This window comes from Lissotriton helveticus, chromosome 2_2 (genome assembly GCF_964261635.1).
Source record: "Lissotriton helveticus chromosome 2_2, aLisHel1.1, whole genome shotgun sequence".
NCBI lineage: Eukaryota > Metazoa > Chordata > Amphibia > Caudata > Salamandridae > Lissotriton > Lissotriton helveticus.
In genome coordinates this window covers 184,913,219-184,941,001 of record NC_136060.1, presented here as the reverse complement: position 1 = coordinate 184,941,001, position 27,783 = coordinate 184,913,219, and the positions used below count along the sequence as shown (strand labels likewise).

Below are 27,783 nucleotides of genomic sequence, written 5' to 3'. Positions count from 1 at the left end.
TTTCTACCAAAAAGGAACCTGTGATGCAATTAGACTGAATCGAGTAAGCTTTCCCCCCCTTACAATAAGAAGCACACGGGGACTGCAGATTACCGATTCCTTGCTCAAAGACATTGGGGAACCCTGCATTTGCAGGGAGGCAACAGGACACAGCACCACTGACCACTAAAAGAAGTCCAAGGGTAATTAACCACACGTTACCCAGTAAACAAGATGGATGATGAGAAAGAAAGGAGGGAAGCAGCTATGTCCCTTTTCGCCAGAGCACCGGGGAAATTAATAACACTCCCCACACCCACGAGGGCGGATAAAACGATCATGGACAGATTACGCAGATATAAAAAACTGCACAAACTTGAAGTCTCGAAGTGGTGGGAAGCAACTTCACTACAAGATTATCTGGATAAAAACATGATACCAAGAGTCCTAAGATTGTATCTCATACCATCCTATGACTCATTAGATCCACAAATGCTAGAAGACTGGTCGGAGAACGCAACTAACAGTTCTAGGGTGATGATGCAAATCCTCATTAAATATGCATGGGCAGACAGAATAAAAATCAAAAAAGAAATTGAAGAAATAACTGAGGAACTCCACAAACATGACGACCAAGCGACAATCATCAAATTCATAGAGGAAATGAAAAAACGTCTAAAAACTCTAGAGGACGATATAAAAAAGAGGAAACAATACAAATTACACCGGGACTGTGGTGACTATGAGTCTGGCAGGATACTCACGCATAGCAAAAAATATGACCATCTATATGAGACTCAAACGCAAACAAATCAGACCCCAAACATCAATGAGGAAACTGCAACTGAGGAGGATGAAAATAGTGACTCATTAACTGATATGTCAGACCTAACAATAAGCACAGAGAGTATTAAATCAACCGATGGAATAGTGCCAAAACAGAATATTTTTTTAGTGCAATACCGGCTCATGAAACAGAGCCGGGAAGCCACCAGATCATCAACGAGACTCCAAGAGAAGAATCAAGCACAACCCCCAAATGTAAGAGGAAGACCAAGAAATACCAGATCAAGAGGAGGAAGAAACGTAAACAAAGGAACAAACAGAACAGACAATCAACTGCCAGTGGGAACAAGAAGGGCACAACAGAAGAAAAAATAATTATGGATGACATACAGGTAAATAAAATCATAATCAATCTATCAGACAGATACATAAGTCAGAAAGACAAAAGAACACTCTGTTTAGGCTCATCTTTTTGCCCAACAGTTACCATGAATTATGTTGAAGAGAAGATAGACATTTTTAAATTTTGTAGAAAATTAAAATTGAAGAAATGGCACAAATTGAAACCTAATAGAAATAAAAGACAGTGGAATAAAGATCCTACCACAGAAAATGACAACATGATCATAGGAGATATTGACAATCTAGTTGCCATTGATGAACTAACGAATGAAGAGGAAGAACTCAATCTCAGTAGTGAAGCCAGGAGAATCCTGGATGCATTAGAGATTCAACATAATCAGGCAGCAGGCACTACCTTTAAACCAAAGTCCACCTTTACTCCCAAAATGAATCATGACAGTATAGACACTTCAAGAACAGATGGGCAAAGACCTATTAGAACTAAGCAGCCGGAACTGGACCAAAACCAAGGGAAAAGTAAAGTACAACATGTCTATAACACAGAAGAATGCAATGCTTGATCTTGCAAATGATCAAAGTATACTCCTCAGACCCGCGGACAAAGGCGGGAATATCATCATAATGCCGAGGGAAATGTACATTGCTGAGGCTGAAAGACAATTGTATGATGGTAAAACATATAAAATATCTAATCGCAATGAGTATAATGACAGCATCAAAGACATATTGGAAAGACTAGGTGAATGGAGAGATAAAGGTTGGCTTGAATGGGAAGAATTCCTTTATCTCAAAAAAGATTATCCCATTTTACCTCTCCTATACCTTCTCCCTAAAGTTCATAAGTGCATTCAAAAGCCTCCTGGAAGACCTATCATCTCTTCCAGAGGATGTGTACTGGAGAACATCTCACGGTACATCGATCACTTCCTCAGAGATTTTGTCATGGGACTTCCGACGTATGTGAGAGACACGAAGGATTTCCTGGACAAAATTAACAAAGTGAGCATTGACAAAGAATGTCTCCTAATAACAATGGATGTAAATGCACTTTACACCATAATCGAACATAACCAGGGGATGGAAGCATGTGCTAGATTTCTTAAAGGGAGAGATATGAGATTTCTAGGACATACTACCATGTTGCTTGACATGATCAAACACTGCCTAGAGAATAATTTCTTCAGCTTTAATGGTGACATCTTTGTACAAGCCCATGGTACTGCGATGGGTACTTCCTTTGCGCCGAGCCTGGCGAACCTCTTCATGGGAGCATGGGAGGCGGACATCAGAAATGATGTTCAATTCGAAAAGGATTTCGAGAAAGTCCGATTATGGCTACGGTACATAGATGACATTTTTGTCATCTGGAAAGGGGACAAAACAGAAGCCTCTGAATTCATTAAAAGACTGAATAAGAATACCAGAAATATTATCCTCACAAGTAACATCAGTGAGAAAGAGGTTGAATATTTAGACACCAAGGTCCAAATCAGGGAAAATACCATCGAAACTGTACTGTTCAGGAAAAGCACAGCAGGCAACTCTCTGCTACATGCAGAGAGTAGTCATCCTGATAATCTTAAATGGAGCATCCCCTATGGGGAGCTACTAAGGGCCAAAAGAAATTGTAGTAACAACCTAGACTACCTAGCAGAAGAAAAAGTGATGACACAAAGATTCCTCAACAGAGGATATCCCATGTGGGTGATCAAAAAAGCGAGAAAAAAAGTTACAGAAACTAAGAGAGAAGACTTACTAACTGTCAGAGAAAAGGACAACAAAGAGAAGGATGATTTAGATACCACTAGTCATCCTAACTTACAATGAGAACTCCAAACAAATACAGAAAAGTTTGGTCAAGAACTGGAATTTACTTACTAATGATCCCATAATCGGGGACACTCTACCAAGTCGTCCCACCATAACCTATAAAAGAGGGCGAACCTTGAGGGACCTATTAATACATAACGATGTAAGTACTAATATAATCCCCAGAGGCATCAACTTACAGGGCTTCTATCCATGTGGCCACTGTAAGGCTTGTGCCAACAGCCACATGGTAAAAGAATACTGGAATCCCAGTTACAAAAAGATGCAACAGATCAAACAATTTCTAACGTGTACCACTCCCTTTGTGATTTATGCTTTAACCTGTCCATGTAAACTGATATATATAGGCAGTACAACCCATATGGCTAAAAAAAGAATATTGGAACATACTCGTGCTATTAGTAACTTGGACCAACAATACCCCATAGCACGCCATTTTGAGAGTCATCATTTTTCCGACCCCAAAAAACTAGCCTATTATTATGTGTTAGAGCAAGTGAACATTGGCCTGAGAGGGGGTAATCGTCTTATGAAATTAAGACAAAAAGAATCGAGATATATAATAAGTCTCTGTACCCGTTATCCTAAAGGCCACAACATGGATGTGGAGTATAATGTACATTTGCAAGAATGGAGGTCAATGTGATGAAATAACTGTTAATACCCTTTTTTCACATGTACAATTCTTCGTATCTTACATGTATTGGTAATGACTTCTGACCCTGTCTCTCTATTTCCTTCTTTCCCACAGATACAAAGGGAGGGATGTGTCTAGAAATCATGACACGTTTACCCTAAACCTTTCACTGTGGTTTTCCTCCATCCATCTCGACAAAATTAACAAATATTTCACATTTTAAAAGAATTTCTTTCTTCTTTTTTCACTTTATTTCTTTAGTTATTGATAAGCTGCATGTGTTGCCTTAAACTAATTAATTGGAATGCAATTTTTTTTTAGAAATAGACATATTTGCATACATGTGAATTATGCCCTCAACTTGTGTTCTGGACTGACACATAGGATGGTTTCCCTCCTATCAGGAGCCCATGTTCACTATCCAGGACATCTATCTTTCCTTGAGCTCTTAACCTACAATCTATCTTTCCTTGAGCTCTTAACCTACAATCGCACTATTCGCGATGACTCGCTAATCGATACCCATGTTTGAAATCTTATACATGTAGACCCTTCCATTTAAGAAGAACTTATGTCCATTAAATCAGACATTCACCGCCTCTAGAGCTCATCCTGATATCGCATTAACCGTAATGACACGATCTCACAACCTCACATGCAGGCCCATGAATCTAGTCCATTATTCAGGACCCGTATTCTAGCATGTAGTCGTGTCTCAGGCATTTTACCAAGGCAGCGGGTTGCCTTGACACCGGGACCCCTCACCTTGCCCAATCCGGGGACGGTTTACTGACACGTGACCGGCTTACTTTAACCCCCGTCTATGTACTGATCAACCGGGCAATTTTGTCAACAGCTACCCATGGATGACTGAATCCTATATGTCAGTAACCAGGACACTTGGGCAGTAAAATCGTGTAAATTATACACATATATTTTTTAACACGACTGAGTTTATTTTAAACCAGAACAACTTGCAAATATTTATAAATAATTACGAGATGGATGTGCATTGACTTATGATTCATCATATTGACTCTATAAGAAGTAATGTATATGAATATAACTAAAGCAGTAATAATGATACACCGTTATAAAATGGCGATATTTGTATCAACCAACAGCACTATACTGATAACTGCAGTCCGTCGTTTATTGCAATTACTATGTAAACATAAAAGATGTAAAGCAACTACTGTAACTTGTGTGATCAAGCACTCTGTGGAGTGCGAAACGCGTCACGGAGATTTATGAATTAAATAAATCAACTTTTCTGGACTTTTAAGTGGACTGTGGTCTGTCCGTCTGGCGCCTGAGTGCTTGCTCGTGAGGAACGCCGTTTTTTCAGGGATATATATATATATATAAAAGTGGACTGTGGTCTGTCCGTCTGGCGCCTGAGTGCTTGCTCGTGAGGAACGCCGTTTTTTTCAGGGATATATATATATATATTACCTACTGGCGATAGCCAGTAGGTATATATAGTTAGGATTTTTTTCCTATGGGATTTTTGAAAATTCTATGTCGAATAACTTTGGCGTTTGAGGACAGAATTGGCTGAAATTTTCAGGAAAATGGAACATTTTGTTTCTGAGCAGCCCCTGAAAATTTGGGGGGGTTTCGTCAAGGGGGGGCCGAGAAAAAAGGGGGGTCCCAAAACGTGTTTTTCCCATGCAATTTTCCATAGGGCGGTTGGCCTCACTTTTAGCCTGAACGGCTGAATGGATTTACACCAAACTTGGCAAAATTGTAGGGACTGGTAGCCCGATGTGCCTTTGCTATGTCTCAAGATATAGGCTCCAGTGGTTTTTACGAAAATTAACTTTGAAAAATATATATTGGGCTACATTGGGCTATATATATGTTGGAGCCCAAATGTAGCCCAATGTAGCCCAATGTAGCCCAAAGATGGCCACCAGAGACAAAAAAAACAAATGTAGCCCAAATATCAGCCAGATGTAGCCCAACTATAGCCCAATGCCAGAATGTCCCAGAGTGTTCTAAAGAACAACTAGAGTGCTAACAGTCCTACTTATTACAAAGGTATGGCAGACATGAAGCCATCTTGATTGGAATAAAGTGGTAACTCTTAAAACATTTAATTTAAAAAGGAACAAAATGAGGGGGTTCATTTTGCCATAGAAAGTATGATTAGCGAATATATGACGAAATCCCGCATGTACTATTAGGCCGCAAATTAAAATAACGAAAACTTTTAGAACGAATATGCCTTTAGCATACACTAAACAACTAAACTACCCTAAACCCTAAAACACTACCCCCAGCATGACCCTACACTACACAAACAGTACAACACTACCCTAAACCCTAAAACACTACCCCCAGCATGACCCTACACTACACACACACTACAACACTACCCTAAACCCTAAAACACTACCCCCAGCATGACCCTACACTACGCAAACACTACAACACTACCCAAAACCCTAAAACACTACACCCCAGCATGACCCTACACTACGCAAACACTACAACACTACCCTAAAACACTACCCCCATCATGACCCTACACTACAACACAACCCTAAACCCTAAAACACTACCCCCAGCATGACCCTACACTACGCAAACACTACAACACAACCCTAAAACACTACCCCCAGCATGACCCTACACTACGCAAACACTACAACACTACCGTAAACCCTAAAACACTACCCCCAGCATGACCCTACACTACGCAAACACTACAACACTACCCAAAACCCTAAAACACTACACCCCAGCATGACCCTACACTACGCAAACACTACAACACTACCCTAAACCCTAAAACACTACCCCCAGCATGACCCTACACTACGCAAACACTACAACACTACCCAAAACCCTAAAACACTACACCCCAGCATGACCCTACACTACGCAAACACTACAACACTACCCTAAACCCTAAAACACTACCCCCAGCATGACCCTACACTACGCAAACACTACAACACTACCCTAAACCACTACCCCCAGCATGACCCTACACTACGCAAACACTACAACACTACCCTAAACCCTAAAACACTACCCCCAGCATGACCCTACACTACGCAAACACTACAACACTACCCTAAACCCTAAAACACTACCCCCAGCATGACCCTACCCTACGCCAACACTACCCAAAACCCTAAAACACTACCCCCAGCATGACCCTACACTACGCAAACACTACAACACTACCCAAAACCCTAAAACACTACCCCCAGCATGACCCTACACTACGCAAACACTACAACACTACCCAAACCCTAAAACACTACCCCCAGCATGACCCTACACTACGCAAACACTACAACACTACCCAAAACCCTAAAACACTACCCCCAGCATGACCCTACACTACGCAAACACTACACTACCCAAAACCCTAAAACACTACACCCCAGCATGACCCTACACTACGCAAACACTACAACACTACCCAAAACCCTAAAACACTACACCCCAGCATGACCCTACACTACGCAAACACTACAACACTACCCAAAACCCTAAAACACTACACCCCAGCATGACCCTACACTACGCAAACACTACAACACTACCCTAAACCCTAAAACACTACCCCCAGCATGACCCTACACTACGCAAACACTACAACACTACCCAAAACCCTAAAACACTACACCCCAGCATGACCCTACACTACGCAAACACTACAACACTACCCTAAACCCTAAAACACTACCCCCAGCATGACCCTACACTACGCAAACACTACAACACTACCCTAAACCCTAAAACACTACACCCCAGCATGACCCTACACTACGCAAACACTACAACACTACCCTAAACCCTAAAACACTACCCCCAGCATGACCCTACACTACGCAAACACTACAACACTACCCTAAACCCTAAAACACTACCCCCAGCATGACCCTACACTACGCAAACACTACAACACTACCCAAAACCCTAAAACACTACACCCCAGCATGACCCTACACTACGCAAACACTACAACACTACCCTAAACCCTAAAACACTACCCCCAGCATGACCCTACACTACGCAAACACTACAACACTACCCTAAACCCTAAAACACTACCCCCAGCATGACCCTACACTACGCAAACACTACAACACTACCCTAAACCCTAAAACACTACCCCCAGCATGACCCTACACTACGCAAACACTACAACACTACCCTAAACCCTAAAACACTACGCCCAGCATGACCCTACACTACGCAAACACTACAACACTACCCTAAACCCTAAAACACTAGCCCCAGCATGACCCTACACTACGCAAACACTACAACACTACCCTACACTACGCAAACACTACAACACTACCCTAAACCCTAAAACACTACCCCCAGCATGACCCTACACTACGCAAACACTACAACACAACCCTAAACCCTAAAACACTACCCCCAGCATGACCCTACACTACGCAAACACTACAACACAACCCTAAACCCTAAAACACTACCCCCAGCATGACCCTACACTAAACAACCACCACAACTCTACACTACACTAACACAACACTACACTACACTACACAACACTACACTACACTACACAATCACTAACCCACGAAAAAATTAACACAAACCCACTTACCTCTCTCGTCATCGTGGTTTTCACAACGCAAATGCATTTACCATACATGCCTTTAAAACGTAATTCTTTGTAAAGGCATGCGCGATAAATGCACATGCGTTTTGAAACAATGCGGGATAATGGTATGCGAGGTCAATGACCTTGCGGGATAATGGTATGCGGACTGAAAGTCTGCGGGATAAAAAATGCGGGAAAATGGCTGCAAACCATGATTAGCAGCAGACTTCTCTGGTGAGCACTAGCTTTACTACAGTGATCTAATGAGCAACTAGAGTGCTAACATTCAGAATTTATGGCAAATGTGTGACACATCTGAATGCCTTCTTGGTAGAACCAAAGTAAACAAGCATTGAAAATGCAATAGATCTCGCCCTCGTTTAAGTTAAAGCCATTCTGTTTGTAATGAGGTGGCTTTTTAGCTTTGCTTTTATTAGTGTTTTTAAAACTTTCATGTAAATAACATGCATATGTATGCATATATGTATATGTATGCATGCATTTATATTTATATAGATATGCAGATTATATATGTTTATATATGTATATTACCTACTGGCGATAGCCAGTGGGTATATATAGTTAGGATTTTTTCTCTATGGGATTTCTGAAAATTCTATGTCTAATAACTTGGGCGTTTGTGGACGGAATTGGCTGAAATTTTCAGGAAAATGGCACATTTTGTTTCTGAGCAGCCCCTGAAAATCTGGGGGGGGTTTCGTCAAGGGGGGCCGAGAAAAAAGGGGGGTCCCAAAACGCGTTTTTCCCATTCATTTTTCCATAGGGCGGTTGGACTCACTTTTAGCTCGAACGGCTGAATAGATTTACATGAAACTTGGCAAAATTGTAGATATGGTTTGCCCGACGTGCCTTTGCTATGTCTCAATATATGTGCTCCAGTGGATTTTGAGAAATTAACGTTTAAAAAAATATATATATCTGTGACAGCGCTCCGGTTAGCGCCCCGGTTCGCGTACCTGACGCGTAACGGAACTTCGCGAAGCTGATTGGCTCTCCGGTGTCTGTCAACATTCTAAACAGTCCGGAGCGGCCGCCATCTTGTCTCTCGGTACGATCGAGAGACAAGATGTGGTGAAAAACGAAGGGGGAAATGAAGGAAAGGGGGCAAGGTAGACCATTCCTGACCCCCTAGGATTGATGAGGGGGATATTAAAGTGCCCCGCGGGGCAAAAAAAAAAAAACCATAGGTTAGAGACCATATATAGTTAGCTGGACATTTTATTGACCTAAAACCAATGAAATTCCATATATAGTTAGTTGCACTAACTATATATCGCGCACCCGCAATCCACTGCTGATGATGTCACATATTACATCATTCATGACATGGTCAGTGACATCACTGATGACATCACTGATGACATCACTGATGACATCACTGATGACATCACTGATGACATCACTGATGACATCTCAAATGACATCACTGATGACATCATGACACACCAATACCAGTTACTACATACGCACTCACTGATTCCTACGTCTACACACACATTCACTCATTCACCCATACAATCACTCATACATACAGTCACTCATTATTACAGCACTATCATATGCACTCATACACCTATGCAGACACTCACACACTGCCACTCATCCATGGAGTTACTCACACACCTAGTCAGTCCTGTAAAGAATCAATCACACTTCCATTTCCTCATCTATACAGTTAAACACAGAACACCATACTTCAGTGACATCACTGATGACATCACTGATGACATCTCAGATGACATCACTGATGACATCTCAAATGACATCGCTGATGACATCATGACACACCAATACCAGTTACTACATACGCACTCACTGATTCCTACGTCTACACACACATTCACTCATTCACCCATACAATCACTCATACATACAGTCACTCATTATTACAACACTATCATATGCACTCATACACCTAGTCAGTCCTGTGAAGAATCACACACTTCGATTTCCTCATCTATACAGTTAAACACAGAACACCATACTTTTCACACATATACTAACACATACTTACTCTCTTATACAATCACTGATACAAGTACACATTGATATGCACAGAGTCACACACCTCCCAGCCAGCCACACACACACTCAGTCTTCCATACATCCACTCATTCTTCAATATGTAAAACATATTTAAACTTTACAAAAACACAGACACTAGATGTCATCAGTGATGTCATTTGAGATGTCCATCAGTGATGTCATCAGTGATGTCACTGACCATGTCATGAATGATGTAATATGTGACATCATCAGCAGTGGATTGCGGGTGCGCGATATATAGTTAGTGCAACTAACTATATATGGAATTTCATTGGTTTTATGTTAATAAAATGTCCAGCTAACTATATATGGTCTCTAACCTATGTTTTTTTCAGTGAATATATATATATATATATATATATATATATCTATCCCGGCGCCAGACGGACAGACCACAGTCCACTTAAAAGTCCAGAAAAGTTGATTTATTTAATTCATAAATCTCCCGTGACGCGTTTCGCACTCCACAGAGTGCTTGATCACACAAGTTACAGTAGTTGCTTTACATCTTTTATGTTTACATAGTAATTGCAATAAACGACGGACTGCAGTTATCAGTATAGTGCTGTTGGTTGATACAAATATCGCCATTTTATAACGGTGTATCATTATTACTGCTTTAGTTATATTCATATACATTACTTCTTATAGAGTCAATATGATGAATCATAAGTCAATGCACATCCATCTCATAATTATTTATAAATATTTGCAAGTTGTTCTGGTTTAAAATAAACTCAGTCGTGTTAAAAAAATACATGTGTATAATTTACACGATTTTACTGCCCAAGTGTCCTGGTTACTGACATATAGGATTGAGTCATCCATGGGTAGCTGTTGACAAAATTGCCCGGTTGATCAGTACATAGACGGGGGTTAAAGTAAGCCGGTCACGTGTCAGTAAACCGTCCCCGGATTGGGCAAGGTGAGGGGGGGTGGGGTGTGTGTGCTCGTGTGTGTGTGTGCTCGTGTGTGTGTGCTCGTGTGTGTGTGTGCTCGCTCCTTTATTTGCTTGCTCCCAAATTTGCACCGAGTCCTTGCACTCACAGGGCGGGTGCTCCCAGCGGATGGTGCCCTCCGCAATATTCTCGCTCCAAGATTCCTGCGGTACTCCCCGCAAAGAAGACAAGCACTCGGGGTGGCGAGCTCAAAAGATTATTAGAGAGCTCACGGTGTCCAGACGCGTTTCGGCATTCGCCTTTGTCGATGGTAACATGGCGGTGCTGAAACGGGCTGTTTTTTATGTTTACTTCATCATGGATATTGTTAACGGACAACAGATTAGTTCATGGTCGCCATCTTGGAACATGCAAGTGATCACATTTCATTAGATTAAAAACATGAAAACAGATAAGGTTGGCATGTAATTTACATTATATACATTATTTTTGGTCTCTCAATATCTATCATATTGCCCTTTTTACGAGATCAAAATCACCTTCCAGCCCACAGATGGGCCCTTCGGAAGTATTCACTTCCACTATGATCATTATACCTCCCTGAATGGGCATACGCCATGTCAACCTCTATCTGATCCTGTCCCTCGGTGGTCATACACTGTCCGTAATCAATATCCATGTCATAACCATCTACTACTGGTCTATTGTTCACACATCCTTTGCACAGCTACCTATTCTCCCAAATGTACAACCAATTCCTCATGTGTATTAAGACCTCCCGGCGTCTTTGTTTGGAGGTCGATTATGTACCTCGATTCCAACCTCCTAAGGGTCATGAGCCTGTTCCCCCCCCCCCCCCCCCCTCCCCCCTGGGGTTGATAGGTACGTGATCTAAACAGAAATAAGTCAACAGATCCTGTCTCCTTTATTGAAAATTCTAAGTGTCGTGCCACTGGATACGTCATATCACCGTTGGCTATCGCCCTGGCATGTTCCAACCCTAATCTTCGCTTGATGGATGGTACTACCTACGTACTTCAACCCACACGGGCACTGCAAGCAGTACACCGTGTAGGGAGTAGTACAGGTTAGGAATTGCTTATTGCTTTGGGCTTTTCTATCCCTGGTATCTTGTAAGTTGCAACTTTCTTGCTTCATTCACAAGCTTTGCATTTATTGCAGGGATGAAAACCTTTACATCCTTTGCGAAGCCTTTCTGTTCCTTCTTCTTGTAACTACATGTGAGGCTGTCTCGAGTGACCTGGCTTTTCGGAAAGTGAGGAGGGGTCTCCTTGGAATCTCCATTCCAATAATAGGGTCCATCTGTAGCAGGCTCCAATGTTTCCTGAATATCTGCCTGAGTCTTGTAGCATCCTTTGAGTATGTGGTAATCATTCTGAAACCACATTTTTTTCCTCTTTCTTATTTTCCTGATTTCGGGGTTCTAACAATTTCTCCCTCTTCAGATGGTCTACTCTGTTTTTAGCTCCCCTTCAAAGTCTGTGTATTGTATCCCCGATTTCCAAATCTCCTTATGCACTCCCCCCGCATCTTTTTGGAAGTCTATCTCCCGTGTGTCGTTTCTCTTTATACGGAGTAGCTCCCCATAGGAAATGCTTTTGATCAGCCTTGGAGGGTGCCCACTGCGGGCATGCAAGATCGGATTGCCCGCAGTGGGTTTCCGGTACAGTTTGCTACATATCTTGTTCTCAACCACTGTTACTTCCAAGTCTAGGAAGTTAACCGATTGAGTACTCATTTCCGCCGTGAATTCCAAGTTATAACTGTTGTCGTTGAGAGCTCTTACATATTCTTCGCACTCTCTCTCGGACCTCTCCAAATAATGAAGAGGTTGTCGATTAATCTGTGCCAGGTGACTCTCTCTCTATAATATCTCTCTATCTCTCTATATCTCTCTCTATCTCTCTATATCTCTCTCTATATCTCTATATCTCTCTCTATATCTCTATATCTCTCTAGATCTCTATATCTCTCTCTATATCTCTATATCTCTCTCTATATCTCTTATCTCTCTCTATATCTCTCTATATCTCTATATCTCTCTCTCTCTCTATATCTCTATATCTCTCTCTCTCTATACTCTCTCTCTCTATATACTCCTATATCTCTCTCTCTATACTCTATATATCTCTCTCTCTATTCTCTATATATCTCTCTCTCTATATCTCTATATCTCTCTCTCTCTATATCTCTATATCTCTATCTCTCTATCTCTCTCTCTCTCTATATCTCTCTCTCTCTCTCTATATCTCTATATATCTCTATATATCTCTCTATCTCTCTATCTCTATATCTGTCTATATCTCTCTCTATATCTCTCTCTCTCTATATATATATCTCTATATCTCTCTCTATATCTCTATATCTCTATATATCTCTCTCTATATCTCTATATCTCTCTCTATATATATATATCTATATCTCTCTATATATATATCTATATCTCTCTATCTCTATATCTCTCTATCTCTATATCTCTATATCTCTCTCTCTATATATCTCTATATCTCTCTCTCTCTATATATCTCTATATCTCTCTCTCTATATCTCTCTCTCTCTATATCTCTATCTCTCTCTCTCTCTATATCTCTCTATATCTCTCTCTCTCTATATATCTCTATATCTCTCTCTCTCTATATATCTCTATATCTCTCTCTCTATATCTCTCTCTCTCTCTCTATATCTCTATCTCTCTCTCTATATCTCTCTCTCTATATCTCTATCTCTCTCTCTCTCTCTCTCTATATCTCTATATCTCTATATCTCTCTCTCTATATCTCTCTCTCTCACTCTCTCTCTATATCTCTCTCTCTCTATATATCTCTCCCTCTCTCTATATCTCTCTCTCTCTCTATATCTCTCTATCTCTATATCTATCTATCTATCTCTCTCTCTCTCTCTCTCTCTCTATCTATATCTCTCTCTCTCTCTCTATATCTCTCTCTATATCTCTCTATCTCAAGGGAACATGTGGGTGTGTGTACACACTTTTTTAACACAATTGTTCCAGATGACTAACTTTCTTAGTTTGGCTGGCTCGGCTCTGAGAATGTTTAAAATAAGGATGTAAACTGTGTCAGTGTCTGCTTTGCAAGAGTCAAATAAACAAAGTTTCTTGGCCTCTGAATGAGACCAACTTTAAATATTAATCCATGTAGTTATCGAAATATCTCCAGTGCTTACTGTTCAGGAACCTTCCTTCATTCACACTTCATCATTCATTCATCCTTGTAATGGCTATAGCAGATTCTTGTGTGTCCAGGGCCCTCGGTTATGGAATCCTGTAAACTCAAATATTGGAAACATATACGAAGCTACGTGCTCCTCAGAAAATCTACCGAAAACTCTTAATTTGTCGGCAAAGGGGTCGTTATTGAAGAAGAGTGCGACAGATTCTGCTTTAACTGACTTTACAAAGTTGGTTTTCTTTAAAAGTACTATTAACTGCACACTCAAATGTCTGTGATGACAAGGACTACTTTACTTTTGCCCTCATTTACAATAGCACTTTCAATATCTCAGTTTCAAATCCCATGTACTTGGTATTGTGATTACTAGATGTTGGGGGTACTTAAAAAGAGTTGGTGATTGTAAATTGTAACCAAAATGAACATTGAACACTGAAATGTGAGACTTTACCTTTATAATTGTTAATATTTTTTAATTAAGCAGCCTGGGTAAATTTAATAGTAACTGTATTCTTTTTTCCCCCCTCTCTGTGTGTATATACACGAAGGTGGACGATATCAGTTAGAAATAAAAATTCCGGAAACGTATCCATTCAACCCCCCAAAGGTAAGTGTTTACTTACAGACTGATTCACTTTATGAGCATTCTAAGAAAGGATGCTATTTACTCTCCAGTTGAGGTACTTCAAAAAAAATGTTGCCAACCTTTTTTTTTTTTTTTTTTTTTTCAACGAGATACAACATTTGTAGCTCAACTGGGCACAGCCAGAGTTAGATATCTGAAAGTAAAACACAGCTTTTCCACAAGGTCTCAGCATAGCTTAAACAGTTCCTGATATGGTAGGCCCATCATTTCAGCACCTAAAAAATGCAGCTTACATGTTCTAGGTTGCATCAGCAGTCTGTGTTCGAGAGCCAACAAAGAAAACATAACTGTGAAGGAAACAAAAGAAATAAAGCGAAAATCACTAAAACATTTCCTTGGTGTTTCATGTTAATGATCCAAGGGGGACCCGGGTTTGGCACCGGGTGTCGCCAGGTCTGTTAAATCTGAAAGAGGTGTAGGGCTTGCAGTCTGGGTCCGCAAGCGAGTAAAGGCAACCACTCTGAGAGATAACCTACCAAGGGACTCCAGATGTAGTCAAACCCTTATGCGCGCCATCTCCTATATATTTGTCATCCGTTCAAGGGCCAGAGTCTGCTACAGCCTGGCATGCCATTGGGTAATGGAGAGTCCTCCGGTTTATTGCAGACTACTGCTATTGCCATCTTGGCTACCCCTAAACATAGCAACATAATGGCGCGGTCTCCTTGAGTCTGATATTTAAGACTAAGGTCCCGGACACCCAGGGGAGTATGTTCTACAGTATCTGGGATGGGGTATCCCATAATCTGTTTAATTTGGGAAAGGATTTTTTTCCAGAAGGGTTGGAGGAAGGGAGGGGCAGTCCTACCAAATATGACTGAACTCTCCCAGAAGCCCACAGCCCACCAACATTTGTCTGAGGTATTTGGGAATATGGGATGTAATTTCTGAGGATGTAAATACCATTCGTACATAATTTTGTAATGATCTTCTCTTAGAAACATGGAGAGATTTGTATTCGACAATGTCTTTGTACCGGGAACCCCACTGTTTCTCCCTTATGGGGGCGAGTAATAAGGCGTCCCAAAACCTTCTGTTTTGTGGAACCAACTGGGGACCCACCGTTTAAAGAAGAGAGTACAAAAATGATATGCAGCCATTAGTCATAGTGCCAGATTGCACAAATCTCTCATTTGGGAGCAAGTCGCTGGTCGCAGCCAGCCACACCTGGGATTGTTGCACCTAATGTTTTAACTGGAAGTGGTGATATTCTTCTGTGGGCGGCAGCCTAAAAAGGGCTGCGCATTCCGCAAAGGAAATCAGTTCTCCTCGCTTAGTGAGCTCGGATAGCATGAGGCATCCACCCTCCCTCCATTTATCAAAGGGGCCTTCTAGTAGTGCCGGGGGAAAGGCCAGATTGAAGTGAATGGGGGTGTAGGGAGAAGGAAAGGTCGTTAAAGGCAGTGTCTTGGTGACTTTGTCCCATATTTGGAGAGTAGTGACTATTGGTGTGCTGAGGTATACATTAGGCAGCCTGTCGCGCTTCAGTTTCCATGGAAGGTGCCATATGGTTCTACCCTTTATCTGCCTATCCATATGGAGCCAGTGTTTATCCAGTATTGGGGTATCTTTCATAGATTCACATGCCTGAATCATTCCCCGTCATCGAGGCGGGAGTCCCACGGTAAAAATATATACAATAGCAGTGCCTAAAAATTTCTGGTGGCGCAGGCGGTGAAGGCATGGGAATGAAATAATCATCCCACGGATCCGTAGGTGTATGAACTGGCAACTCGCCCTCTTCCCTGCCATCATCCTCATCATGAGAAGAGGTATCCGTGTCACCTTGGGGTGTAGGGCCAGTATCCTGCCTTGGTGACAATGAAGCTCGCGGCGAAGGAGGCCTTGGCATGTCAACTGGGACAGGCGGCATAAAAGGTGCAATTGGAGTTGGAGGAAATCTCTGGCGATAGTCTGCCAACATAGCTTGTAAGTCTTGAATTAAAGTAGATGGCAGATGACTTGTGTCCTCTGAATGATGAGGTCTGGTATGGGGCGAATGATATGGCGTTGAGAAGGCCTCATTCGCATAATGTTCTTGGTTATCGTCCTCATCTTCCTCCTGATACTTGATGTTCAATTGGGAAGGGTGACGGGCAACCCCAAAAGGTCCCTCATCCTCTTTGCCGTCATCCGAATCATCCTCCACATATATCTCCAAAAGGTGTGATGGTAAGAGTGGAGAAATGTGAGAGTAGTCTTGCCTTTGATAAGTTTTCATTTGAAAACGGGTATATTGCACCCTCATCGGAGGTGTGCTGGCCATCGCTTTCGTAGAAGTCAATGACGACGAACTGGTTGTCATTGGAATTGTCGTCGATGGCATGTCTGTCGACGGAGCTGTCATCGACTGTATTGATTGTGCCGTCGACAAGACCGTCGATGGTATCCTCGTCGACGAGGCCGTCGATGGTGTCTTCGATGACGAATCCTTCGTCGATGGTGTCTTCGTCGACGAACTCTTTGCTGACGAGGCCGTCGATGATGTCTTCGTCGACGGAACTGTCGTCGACTGGCCTGTTGTTTGCGTCGACAGGGTCTTTGTTGTCATGGCTGAAGGGATCTTCGTCGACTGAGCCGTCGTCGACGGGACAGTCGACAATTTCGACTGCAATATTTTAGCAGACACCAGAGGAGAAGTAATAACCGAAGTGGTGACCGTAGCAGAAGAAGTTGAAGAGGTTGAAGTCAAAGTAGCAGTATGAATAGACAGCAGAGAAACGGTCTTAGTCTGGGCTGTACTCACAGTGGACGGTCTTGAAGGAGACGATGCACTCTTTGAGGGTTCTGAGACTCTGTGAGAGGGTTTAAGTTTTTTCTTCCTCTCAGGAGAAGAGCTCTCTTTGGATCTGGCTCTCTTGCTGGAGGTAGAGGTTGTCCTCATCTGTGGAAGATGATTTTAACCACAAAAGAACCCTTCCCTCTCTATCCCTGGTAGTTTTTGAAGGGAAGGTACGGCAAATTTTACAATCCTTCACCACATGTGAGGGGTGCAGACAATAGATGCAGTCAGAGTGCTGGTCGTCCACATGGACCCTCTTCTTATTGCAGGTTCCACAAGCCTTGAAAAGAGCCTTCTTGTCAGACATTTTGAAGAAAAATGACAAAAACTGAGTAGGCACTCAGGGAGACTCCCTTACACACGAAGTGCGGTGAAAATCTGAGGAGAACTGCCTGAGCTAGGAAGGTTCTAGAGGGTGAGGACAGCTGATTGGCTGAGGCTACTATTTCAGGTCTTTTTACATAATGAGGTAGATAGGCTGCTAAGTTTTGGGCCTAGTTAGGCCTTTAGGCTTTTCCAGCCTACTACAAGAAATTTTTAGGCACTGCTATTGTATATATTTTTACCGTGGGACTCCCGCCTCGACGACGGGGAATGATTCAGGCATGTGAATCTATGAAAGATACCAATACTGGATAACCGTAGTTACAGGTAAGTAACTTGTTTTCTTCCTTTTAATAGTCTTACTGGCCCAATGTGGGATCCCTGTTGCCTCTATAACAATGTACTTTGTGAATGTCCTCCATGCAACGGATGTTACTGTTGTGATGACATTGTGTTTATGTAAAATAAAAAAAATAAGAAGATATTTGGCAAAAAAAAGAAGTCACTAACCATTAGTTTGCCACGCAACCCTCCACACGCCTGCCGCTTGGCGCACACCTCTCCCCGGATATTCGGTGTAGAGGCCAAAGCAAGCCAGTAAATCTGGATGTGAGCCCCTGCTGAGCCGCCAAGGGATTGCAGACACCCACACTAGCTCAATGCTCCCTCAGACTCTGTTTCTAGTTTGCTTCTCCGGGCTCCACATTTCCAGGGCTGGGCTTTCTGCCCCGATCGCTCAGTGATGCTCTTCACCCCCCTTGAGGGCCTGAAGGAGTCGGGCAAACTTTCTCGGTACTCCCACACTTCCCATGCTATTCGTTTCCAGGAGCACTGCTTCCCTCGTGCAACCACAACCGAGCCTCCTCCTACTTGCCAGCAACTCGCGATATGCTACATCTGCTTCCTCACTCGATGGACACTAAAATTGGCGCGGTCAATCCTGGAAGATGTGGTCTCAGGTGTCACTGTCTGGGCTTTCTCAGTGCATCACAGGGAATTTTGGTTACTAAATAACCAGTTGATCTGGTGCCTATATCTTTGAGACGCTGTGACTTAATTTCTTGCTGAGGTAGACTACATTACTAAATTTAGTCCATTGGAGCCAAAGTTTCCATGGCCCCCTTTCCAGACAAAAAGATCTCACAAATATACAAAACCTTGGGTATCCACACACCAGACTCCTTTAAAGCTTTCCTGGTTAATTGGGAGGCAGATGTGGGTCCAGTGGACGATACATACTGCACTAGTAACCCATTTCTTGCTTGTTTGAGGTGCTAGGAGAGTTACAAGGTTTTTTTTACATTTGTTGTGTGATTGTCTCACCCGTAGGCCATTATGGGGTAGCGTGTCCAGGATACTGTCCAAAATAACGGGGGCTGTCATTGAAGCAACGTCTCAACTGTCTTTGTTGGATGCCTTGGATGATGTAAAGAGTTATGGATACTTGAAGCTTTTTCGTGGGGCTGAGGTTTCTGGTGGCTGCAAAGATTACCCACTATTAAAGTGGAGGCTTGGGATGGACTGCTGTCTGATATTATAAAAGCAAATCTGACACTTACAAATATGCCTGCAGAAACATGAACGAACTTTGGGAAGGTGGGAGAGAATAATGAGAATTTGGCAGACGGAAATCACCATAGGCAGCTTGGAATGGAAGGTTGAATTGGGAACTTTATTATATGGAGAATGTTAGAGATGCAGATGATGTTGTTAACTGTTAAACTGTTTAATGTTAAAATAAAAGTTTTTTTTTTTTAAATGTTCGGAATTCTCCCAAAGGCTGAAATTAGCATTTGTGAATGCAATGGTGATCCACATGATTTACAACTGGTATCTTCACCAATTTGTTTGTTTTTTAAAGTTTGGTCTAACACTGATCATTTGCTGTTTTACTTTTGTAGTTGTTTCATAGTATTATTTTATGTTCTAGGTGCGGTTTATAACTAAAATATGGCATCCTAATATTAGCTCAGTTACAGGAGCAATTTGTTTGGATATCCTGAAAGATCAGTGGTAAGCCACTTTATATGTTTAACGTCTTTTTTACATTACATTGACCTTTGAATGACTTCAATTATTAATATTTTTATTTTTATGTGGCAATTGCTCCCATAGCTTTATAGCATTGTGAAAGAGTTGGTCCTCAAAGTGCATTTTGTGATTTAATCCAGCCTGTGCTAGTATTTAGGAATGCTGGTTCCAAGTGACTGTATTCATTTTAAGTTCACTTTGCTTGCTTAAATTCTTATAATAGTCATTTGATGTAGCTTGTCCTGTTTTATTTCAATATGAGCATTGGTTCTACTGCTTAACTATGACAACAACTGATGTGAGTTATGTAGTGAAACGGTCACTACTACTTATTAAGGATTTCATGGAGCCTAACTGTCAGAAAAGGTGGCATAAAAGAAAGTAGTCTGCATCTCTTTGGGGACTAGATACCAAGTTTAATGTTGGCCTCTGTCACTCCCTTCTTATGCCTGCTATACTGTCATCCTCTCCTGGAATCTAGCACGTTAACGTCCTTTGATTTATCTCCCTTTATAATCTGTAGTATTTCACCTACTTGTGCATCCTGCTATTTTTCTTCATTCAGGCCAAAATCCAGAAAAGGAAATTTGCTGTACTTAGTGTAACTAACTTGAACCAGTATTTTTGGAATACAGACTTTTTTCTCTCTTTTCCTATTTGGCTGCCTTGCTGTGTTAAACTGGAGGAAGTTAGGATACTCATCCTCATTCAGTGTACTTGGACCTTTCTTCAGCTAGCTTTTATAATTTCACGTATTCCGAAACATAAACAAGTGGATAAGACTACAGAAAACTAAAAAACCCTACCACCACATGTACCCTTGTGGTCTTTCATTCCAACTTGTGCATAGCGATTCATATCGCTCTTGTGGCAGTTTGGTAAGAAGCTACCTTATTTGTTGTGTATGGTTTGTAGAGTGTGAGTTGATACTATATCCCTGTGTGGGAATGGTTGGATGTTGTGAAGCCTAAGAATTTTAGTTGGAAGAGGGTAGTTTAATATATAATTAGAATATATGTGACAGGGGATATCCTCAAAATAATAATCTGTCAAGCAAATGACGACTGTTGAGCTACACTTTTTTTTGTTGTTGCTCAAAATCTGTTTGTTTTTACAAAGGAATACCACAACATGCCAAACCGTTACAAGGTACGGTTGGGGGCACATAGGCTACGCGTAATGCCTACAGCATTAAGAAAGAGATGCATAGTAGTGGCTACATAGCAAGCGAAGTGCACAGCAGGCTCATGTCATAGCATGTCAATGGGATTTGTTGGACATTTCTCTTTTCTCTTCTATCATCCACTACTTCTATCTCGTATAATGGAAGCATGTACAAGTTTTATCAGTCCTTCTAACGGCACTGGGCCCTACTACGATTAGAGTGAACTCTCTCTTGGGACTTTTCCATCTAACATCCCAGTCCATAACCCAAAAATGTAATCCTTCGTAAGAGATCTTTATTTCAACGATAGGTGTGGTGATTCTTGAAATTTCAAGACATCTTTTTTTTTTTTTTTTTTTTTTTTTTTTAAATTTTTATTAGATAGAAGTACATACACACAGCTCCTCGCCTACAACCCTGGGGCCGGCAGCAATCTGGGGCAATGACATCAATGAGACAAGATCAACATGTTATAGCGACCCAACCGGGCTATGCCCCAAACCTGCAACCTCCCTGCTCCCCGCCTCCCCACCACCCTAGAGAATGGAGCTATGGTCACCATGTTATCGTGCAGCGTGTAAAGGAGTGTGTACGTATGCTACCCAGACTGTAAACTAACTGGACCCCCAACGCCTTCCCTCCCACCCCTCCCCCCTCCTCCGGACTGCTTGTGCGCTAACCGTTACCACTACACTACCACTTAAATTCGGCGTACCCCATTACTAAGCTAGTCACCCACCTCTTGCCCATTCTGCCCATCGCCCATAGCCACCCGCCTGACCCTCCACGCCCAGAGCCCCCTGTGTCAGTGATCGCTGCATGTCGTGTGTCTTTCTAGCGTCTCACTAGGCCCCGATGAGTCAACAACCATCTCAATCAAGGTCTAGAGGGTCGTACGCCCGGTCCACTTGTGCCTCGTCTCCTTCCCGACTCTCCTCCCTCTCCTCCTGAGCTGCGTCCGCAGCATCCTTCGAGGATCTGTAGGTGAGATACAGGTCCCAAAAGTTTCTGGGTCTACTAACTGGAGGTTGTAGTTCACTGTACAGCTGCGTCTGCGTGCAGCCAAACAGCATATCCCTGGCCCACCCACGTTTGGTCGGTAGGGGGCCTCTCATCCAGCATTGCGCCACCGCTCGCCGGGCCATCAGTAACCCAAGATCTGCCATGCGGCGTGCCGCCGGGGGCAGGACCTTTGTATGGCCCAATAATGCCAGAGCCGGGTCCACCGGGAGGTCCAGCTCAAGTACCAGCCCCAGGTCTAGAAATATGTCATTCCAGAATTTGTTAATGCCCGGGCAAGACCAAGCCAGATGCATAAAGTCAGCCACTTGTGCGTGACAGCGCTCGCATTCAGACGTTTGTCTAAGCCCGTATCTGCGTAGGCGTTCTGGGGTGTAGTACACTCTCTGCAGGTATTTGAAATGGATAAGTCTATGCCTGGCGTTAAGCGACACCCTTCTGGTTTGTAGGCAACAGTATTTCCACATTGCGTCATCAATCGGAGTGCCAAGGTCCCGTTGCCACGCCAAGCGGGCCTTCGAGACCGGGTGACTCTCACTATGCTGTCCGATCTTATAGAGCCGCGAGATCAAGTGAGTCGGCGATGGTGATTTGATGACATAGGTCAGTTCTGGCAGAGAAGTATACAACCTCAAATATGGACCTATATTTCTTTTAGCATTGAATAAATCTTAAAATATTAGAAGCGGATGCCAAAGAGGAAAGTTTCACAATATTATGAAAACATATATGTTTATTATTTTTTTAGAAAAATATTTCATTAAAAGAACTTACATGCATCTGTACAACTTAACATTTTATCGTCAGTCAGAAATACATCACTTTTATATACATATTTTTTCTCCACAAAAAACGATGAGATTCTGAAGCTGAAAGTGTGCCCTCTAATAGTAGCTATTTTTACCACTCATACTTGCATACTTGTAAATCAATCATACCATTCCTATTTGTAAGAAAAACAACCTATCAACACAGACTCAAATACTAACTGAAGCACAACATAGAACAAACATAAGTGACAGCTCTAAGGTGTGTTAAGTTGGGAACTCAAAGAACCAGATGATAAAGTTCTGATGGTGTTGGTGGAGTTGACCAGAAAGTATCCACAACAAGTAGATGTTAGGCCGACGTACGTTTCGGTGAATGTCACCTTCCTCAGGGCCAAGAACAGTGTGAGCAAAAAAACATAAATATTTATAGAATTACAAATGGAGGGCAAAGTGCAATTTTCTATGATTAGGGTACTGCAAGTACCGGTTTGGGTAAGTAATATCTTTAGGGTATGAGCTCAGTTTCCAGATTGGACATCCCTTTAAGAATATTAATTGCGGTTCCTGTCGGGTGATGGAGTCAGGAGACTGTTGCACGTGCGAAGTGAATTCTGATGGTTACTGATTTCAGAGGTGTTATTTTCTGCGGTATTACTTTTTTGACATTTTGTTTATCTTTTTCAAATATGCCGTCGTCGAGACTGGGGGTTCCTGGATTGCAGCCCAACAACAGGGGTCCGTAGGACCAACAACAGAAGCTTTGCAACTAGCCTGGCTCTCACAGATCTACACTCTCGACCGGGGGTTCTGGGGACGTGTCCCACCTGCAGGTTGTTGGGCTGCAATCCAGGAACCCCCAGTCTCGACGACGGCATATTTGAAAAAGATAAACAAAATGTCAAAAAAGTAATACCGCAGAAAATAACACCTCTGAAATCAGTAACCATCAGAATTCACTTCGCACGTGCAACAGTCTCCTGACTCCATCACCCGACAGGAACCGCAATTAATATTCTTAAAGGGATGTCCAATCTGGAAACTGAGCTCATACCCTAAAGATATTACTTACCCAAACCGGTACTTGCAGTACCCTAATCATAGAAAATTGCACTTTGCCCTCCATTTGTAATTCTATAAATATTTATGTTTTTTTGCTCACACTGTTCTTGGCCCTGAGGAAGGTGACATTCACCGAAACGTACGTCGGCCTAACATCTACTTGTTGTGGATACTTTCTGGTCAACTCCACCAACACCATCAGAACTTTATCATCTGGTTCTTTGAGTTCCCAACTTAACACACCTTAGAGCTGTCACTTATGTTTGTTCTATGTTGTGCTTCAGTTAGTATTTGAGTCTGTGTTGATAGGTTGTTTTTCTTACAAATAGGAATGGTATGATTGATTTACAAGTATGCAAGTATGAGTGGTAAAAATAGCTACTATTAGAGGGCACACTTTCAGCTTCAGAATCTCATCGTTTTTTGTGGAGAAAAAATATGTATATAAAAGTGATGTATTTCTGACTGACGATAAAATGTTAAGTTGTACAGATGCATGTAAGTTCTTTTAATGAAATATTTTTCTAAAAAAATAATAAACATATATGTTTTCATAATATTGTGAAACTTTCCTCTTTGGCATCCGCTTCTAATATTTTAAGATTTATTCAATGCTAAAAGAAATATAGGTCCATATTTGAGGTTGTATACTTCTCTGCTTGGTTTGTTTCTCCCCCCTCGGGACCTGAAATTAATTGGGAGTACTCTTTCTTACCACATAGGTCAGTTCTGGAACGTCGGGTGGTTCGGCCATGGCCGGTCCCAACAGCTCGCGAAGCGCCGCGCGGACCCTGTGCAGGTGAAAGCGGTGCATCAACGTCCCCGAGGTACGGGAAGAGTCGATCTGTTCCCATGTAATGACCTTCCCGTCTCTGAACAGGTCTCCCAGCTTCAAAATGCCCAGGTGTTTAAGGGCGCGTATGACCCCTGCCTCCCGCAACGGCGCCAGCCAGCCGACCCATTCAATCGGAGCAAGTGGGGAATATAGGAGAGCGCAGCCCTGTCTCTTGGCCAATGAGTGCCATGCATGGTTGGTTGACGAGATCGAATCCAAACATCCCACCCGACGCGTGGCTGGCTCGAACACTGTAGCCGGTGGGGGAAGAGGGTCCGTGAATAGGGTCTCGAGCACCACATGCGGGATATTACGATCCCCATGTATCCATGTATGTAAGTGGGTCGCCTGCGCGATCCTATAGTACCTTTCCATATCAGGGGCACCCAGGCCGCCTTGTTCATATGGTAACATTAGGACCCGCCACTGGACTCGTGGTTGCGCACCCCCCCAAGCCAGCCGGGTGAGAGTCTGAGTCAGCAAGTTAAAGAAGGCCCTAGAGAGAATCACCGGTAGATTGTTAAACAAGAACAAGAACCTCGGGAGCACGATCATTTTCATTAACGCGACACGGCCAGCCAGAGACAACGGAAGTTTGCACCACCGGTCAACATCCTCTGCTAAGTTATGGCAGGCAACCCCATAGTTTTCCCTCACCAATATATCCGGGTCCGGATGTATCTGCACTCCCAGGTATCTAACCGGGTCCTCAGACCACTGTAGAGGATAATCCATATCAAATTTTTGGGTCACCGGGGAAAGAGGGAATGCCACCGATTTCTGCCAATTCACCTGTAAGCCAGACACCGCGCCAAACTGGACCACTTCCCGCAATACCGGGGAAAGGTTGAGCTCCGGGTCTCTCACGTAGAGGAGCGTGTCATCCGCGTATGTAGACACGCAGATTTTGTAGGAGGGGAAGCTGATGCCTTCGTGGCTATGATATTCCCGCAATGCACATGCGAGGGGTTCAGCTACCAGTGCGTACAATAGCGGGGAAAGGGGGCAGCCCTGCCTGGTGCCTCTGCAAATGTTGAAGGCGTCCGTGACTCTGTCCCCTATCCGCAGCCTGGCCTTAGGTTTGTAGTATAAGGCGCCTATCATTTGGAGGAAGGGCTCACCCAACCCCAACTTCCTTAGGACTCTCGACATGAAGGGCCACTCCACGGAGTCAAATGCCTTCTCCATATCGAGGAAGACCGCCAACGCTTTGTTCTCCGGTTTCACATGCTGCATCGTTCCCAGTACCGTGCGTATATTATACGTGAGGTTCCTGGATGGAATAAATCCGGCCTGCTCCGGGGCCACCAGCTCCGGGGCGAGCAACGCGAGACGCGTCGCCAGAACTTTGGCATAGAGCTTCGCGTCAACATTTAGTAGGGACAGCGGCCTGTAGGAGCCACACTCCGTGGAGGGTTTCCCGGGCTTCAGAAGCGTCACTATGAGTGCTTCCCGCATTGAGGCTGGCATGCTGCCTTCCCTGCATATGTCATCAAATAGTTCAGAGAGATAAGGCACCAGTTGGTCCTTGAACGCTTTGTAGAAGCCCACAGTGAGCCCATCAGCCCCCGGGGCACTACCAGAGCGCATGCTCTCCAGTGCCTCCACTATTTCCTCTTTTTGAATGGGCATCATGAGGAATTCTCTCTGTGAGTCGGACAGCTGTGGCATTTTTATATAACTTAAATAGTCATCTATCGCCTCTTCCATTCCCTCCGATCGTGATCTATAGAGAGAGGAGTAGTATTGCCTAAATTCCTCGAGTATCAGCCCCTCTTCAGTAAGGGTCTCCCCTGAACCTGACACGAGTTCTCCCACTAACAATTGGCGCCTCACACCTCGGATCACTTTGGCCAGAAGCGAGCCTGGTCTATCTCCCTCCCCGTAAGTGCGAGCGGTGGCATATTTACCCATATGACGTACTTCCCTATCCGCTTCCTCGTTAAATTCCGTCACCAGTTGTTTAATTTGCTCCGAGGCATCGCCCTCAGGTTCCGTCCGTTGCCTCTCTTCCAGTTCAGAGAGCCGAGTCTCAAGGTGTTTGAGTCTCTGCCGAATCGATTTCAGGACCCCGGAGTGTTTGGCCATGGCCACCCCTCGAATACACACCTTGAACGCCTCCCAAAGCGTTTGGACGCTGTCCACCGTGCCCACATTAGTCTCGAAAAAACCGTCAATTTCACTTGCCAGTTCGCCCCGGAAAACTTCATCCAGTAGGGAGTAAGGGGGAAAACGCCACGTAAAGGGGGGGATTCTGCGTGCTGGCGTCTCCAGAATCAGGAGGAGGGGGGAGTGGTCAGACAGGGTGCGCGGCAATATCAGGCAGTCCCTTACTTGTTTAGAGAGGCGTTGTGACGCTAACCAGTAATCTATTCGGGTGTGGAGTGCGTGATAAGCGGAGTAGTGTGTGTAGCCCCCTCTAGAATGGTGTCTACTGCGCCACACGTCGAGGAGGTCCAACTGTACCAGTTCAGTCCGGACCACCTCCGCAGCAGCCGACAGGGCCCGAGGGGGTCCCGCCGATCTGTCTAGGTTTGGATCCAACACTAAATTGAAGTCCCCACCCCACAGCAGATTAGAGTAGTCATATGATTTGCACCTCCGGGCCAATTTGGTGTAGAAATCCGGACAATCGTAGTTCGGACCGTAAACATTAGACACTAGTAGGTCATGCCCTTTGCCACGACACCTGCATATTACATAACGGCCCTCTGTGTCCGCCTCAAGGAGTGTTAGTGTGAGTTTGGAGCGTGGATTGGCCCATGTTAGTGTCCCCCTAGC

At 43.3% G+C, this 27,783-nt stretch overlaps 1 protein-coding gene across 1 annotated transcript in view; it reads left to right on the top strand.

Moving 5' to 3' along the window:
- The window catches only part of UBE2K (ubiquitin conjugating enzyme E2 K), a 261,905-nt gene that overhangs the window by 115,250 nt on the left and 118,872 nt on the right, over window positions 1–27,783 (top strand). The window contains exons 3-4 of the mRNA XM_078678315.1: window positions 14,919–14,977; window positions 20,053–20,135. Of these exons, the coding sequence (XP_078534441.1) occupies window positions 14,919–14,977; window positions 20,053–20,135 (142 nt within the window). The remainder of the gene's footprint in view (window positions 1–14,918; window positions 14,978–20,052; window positions 20,136–27,783) is intronic.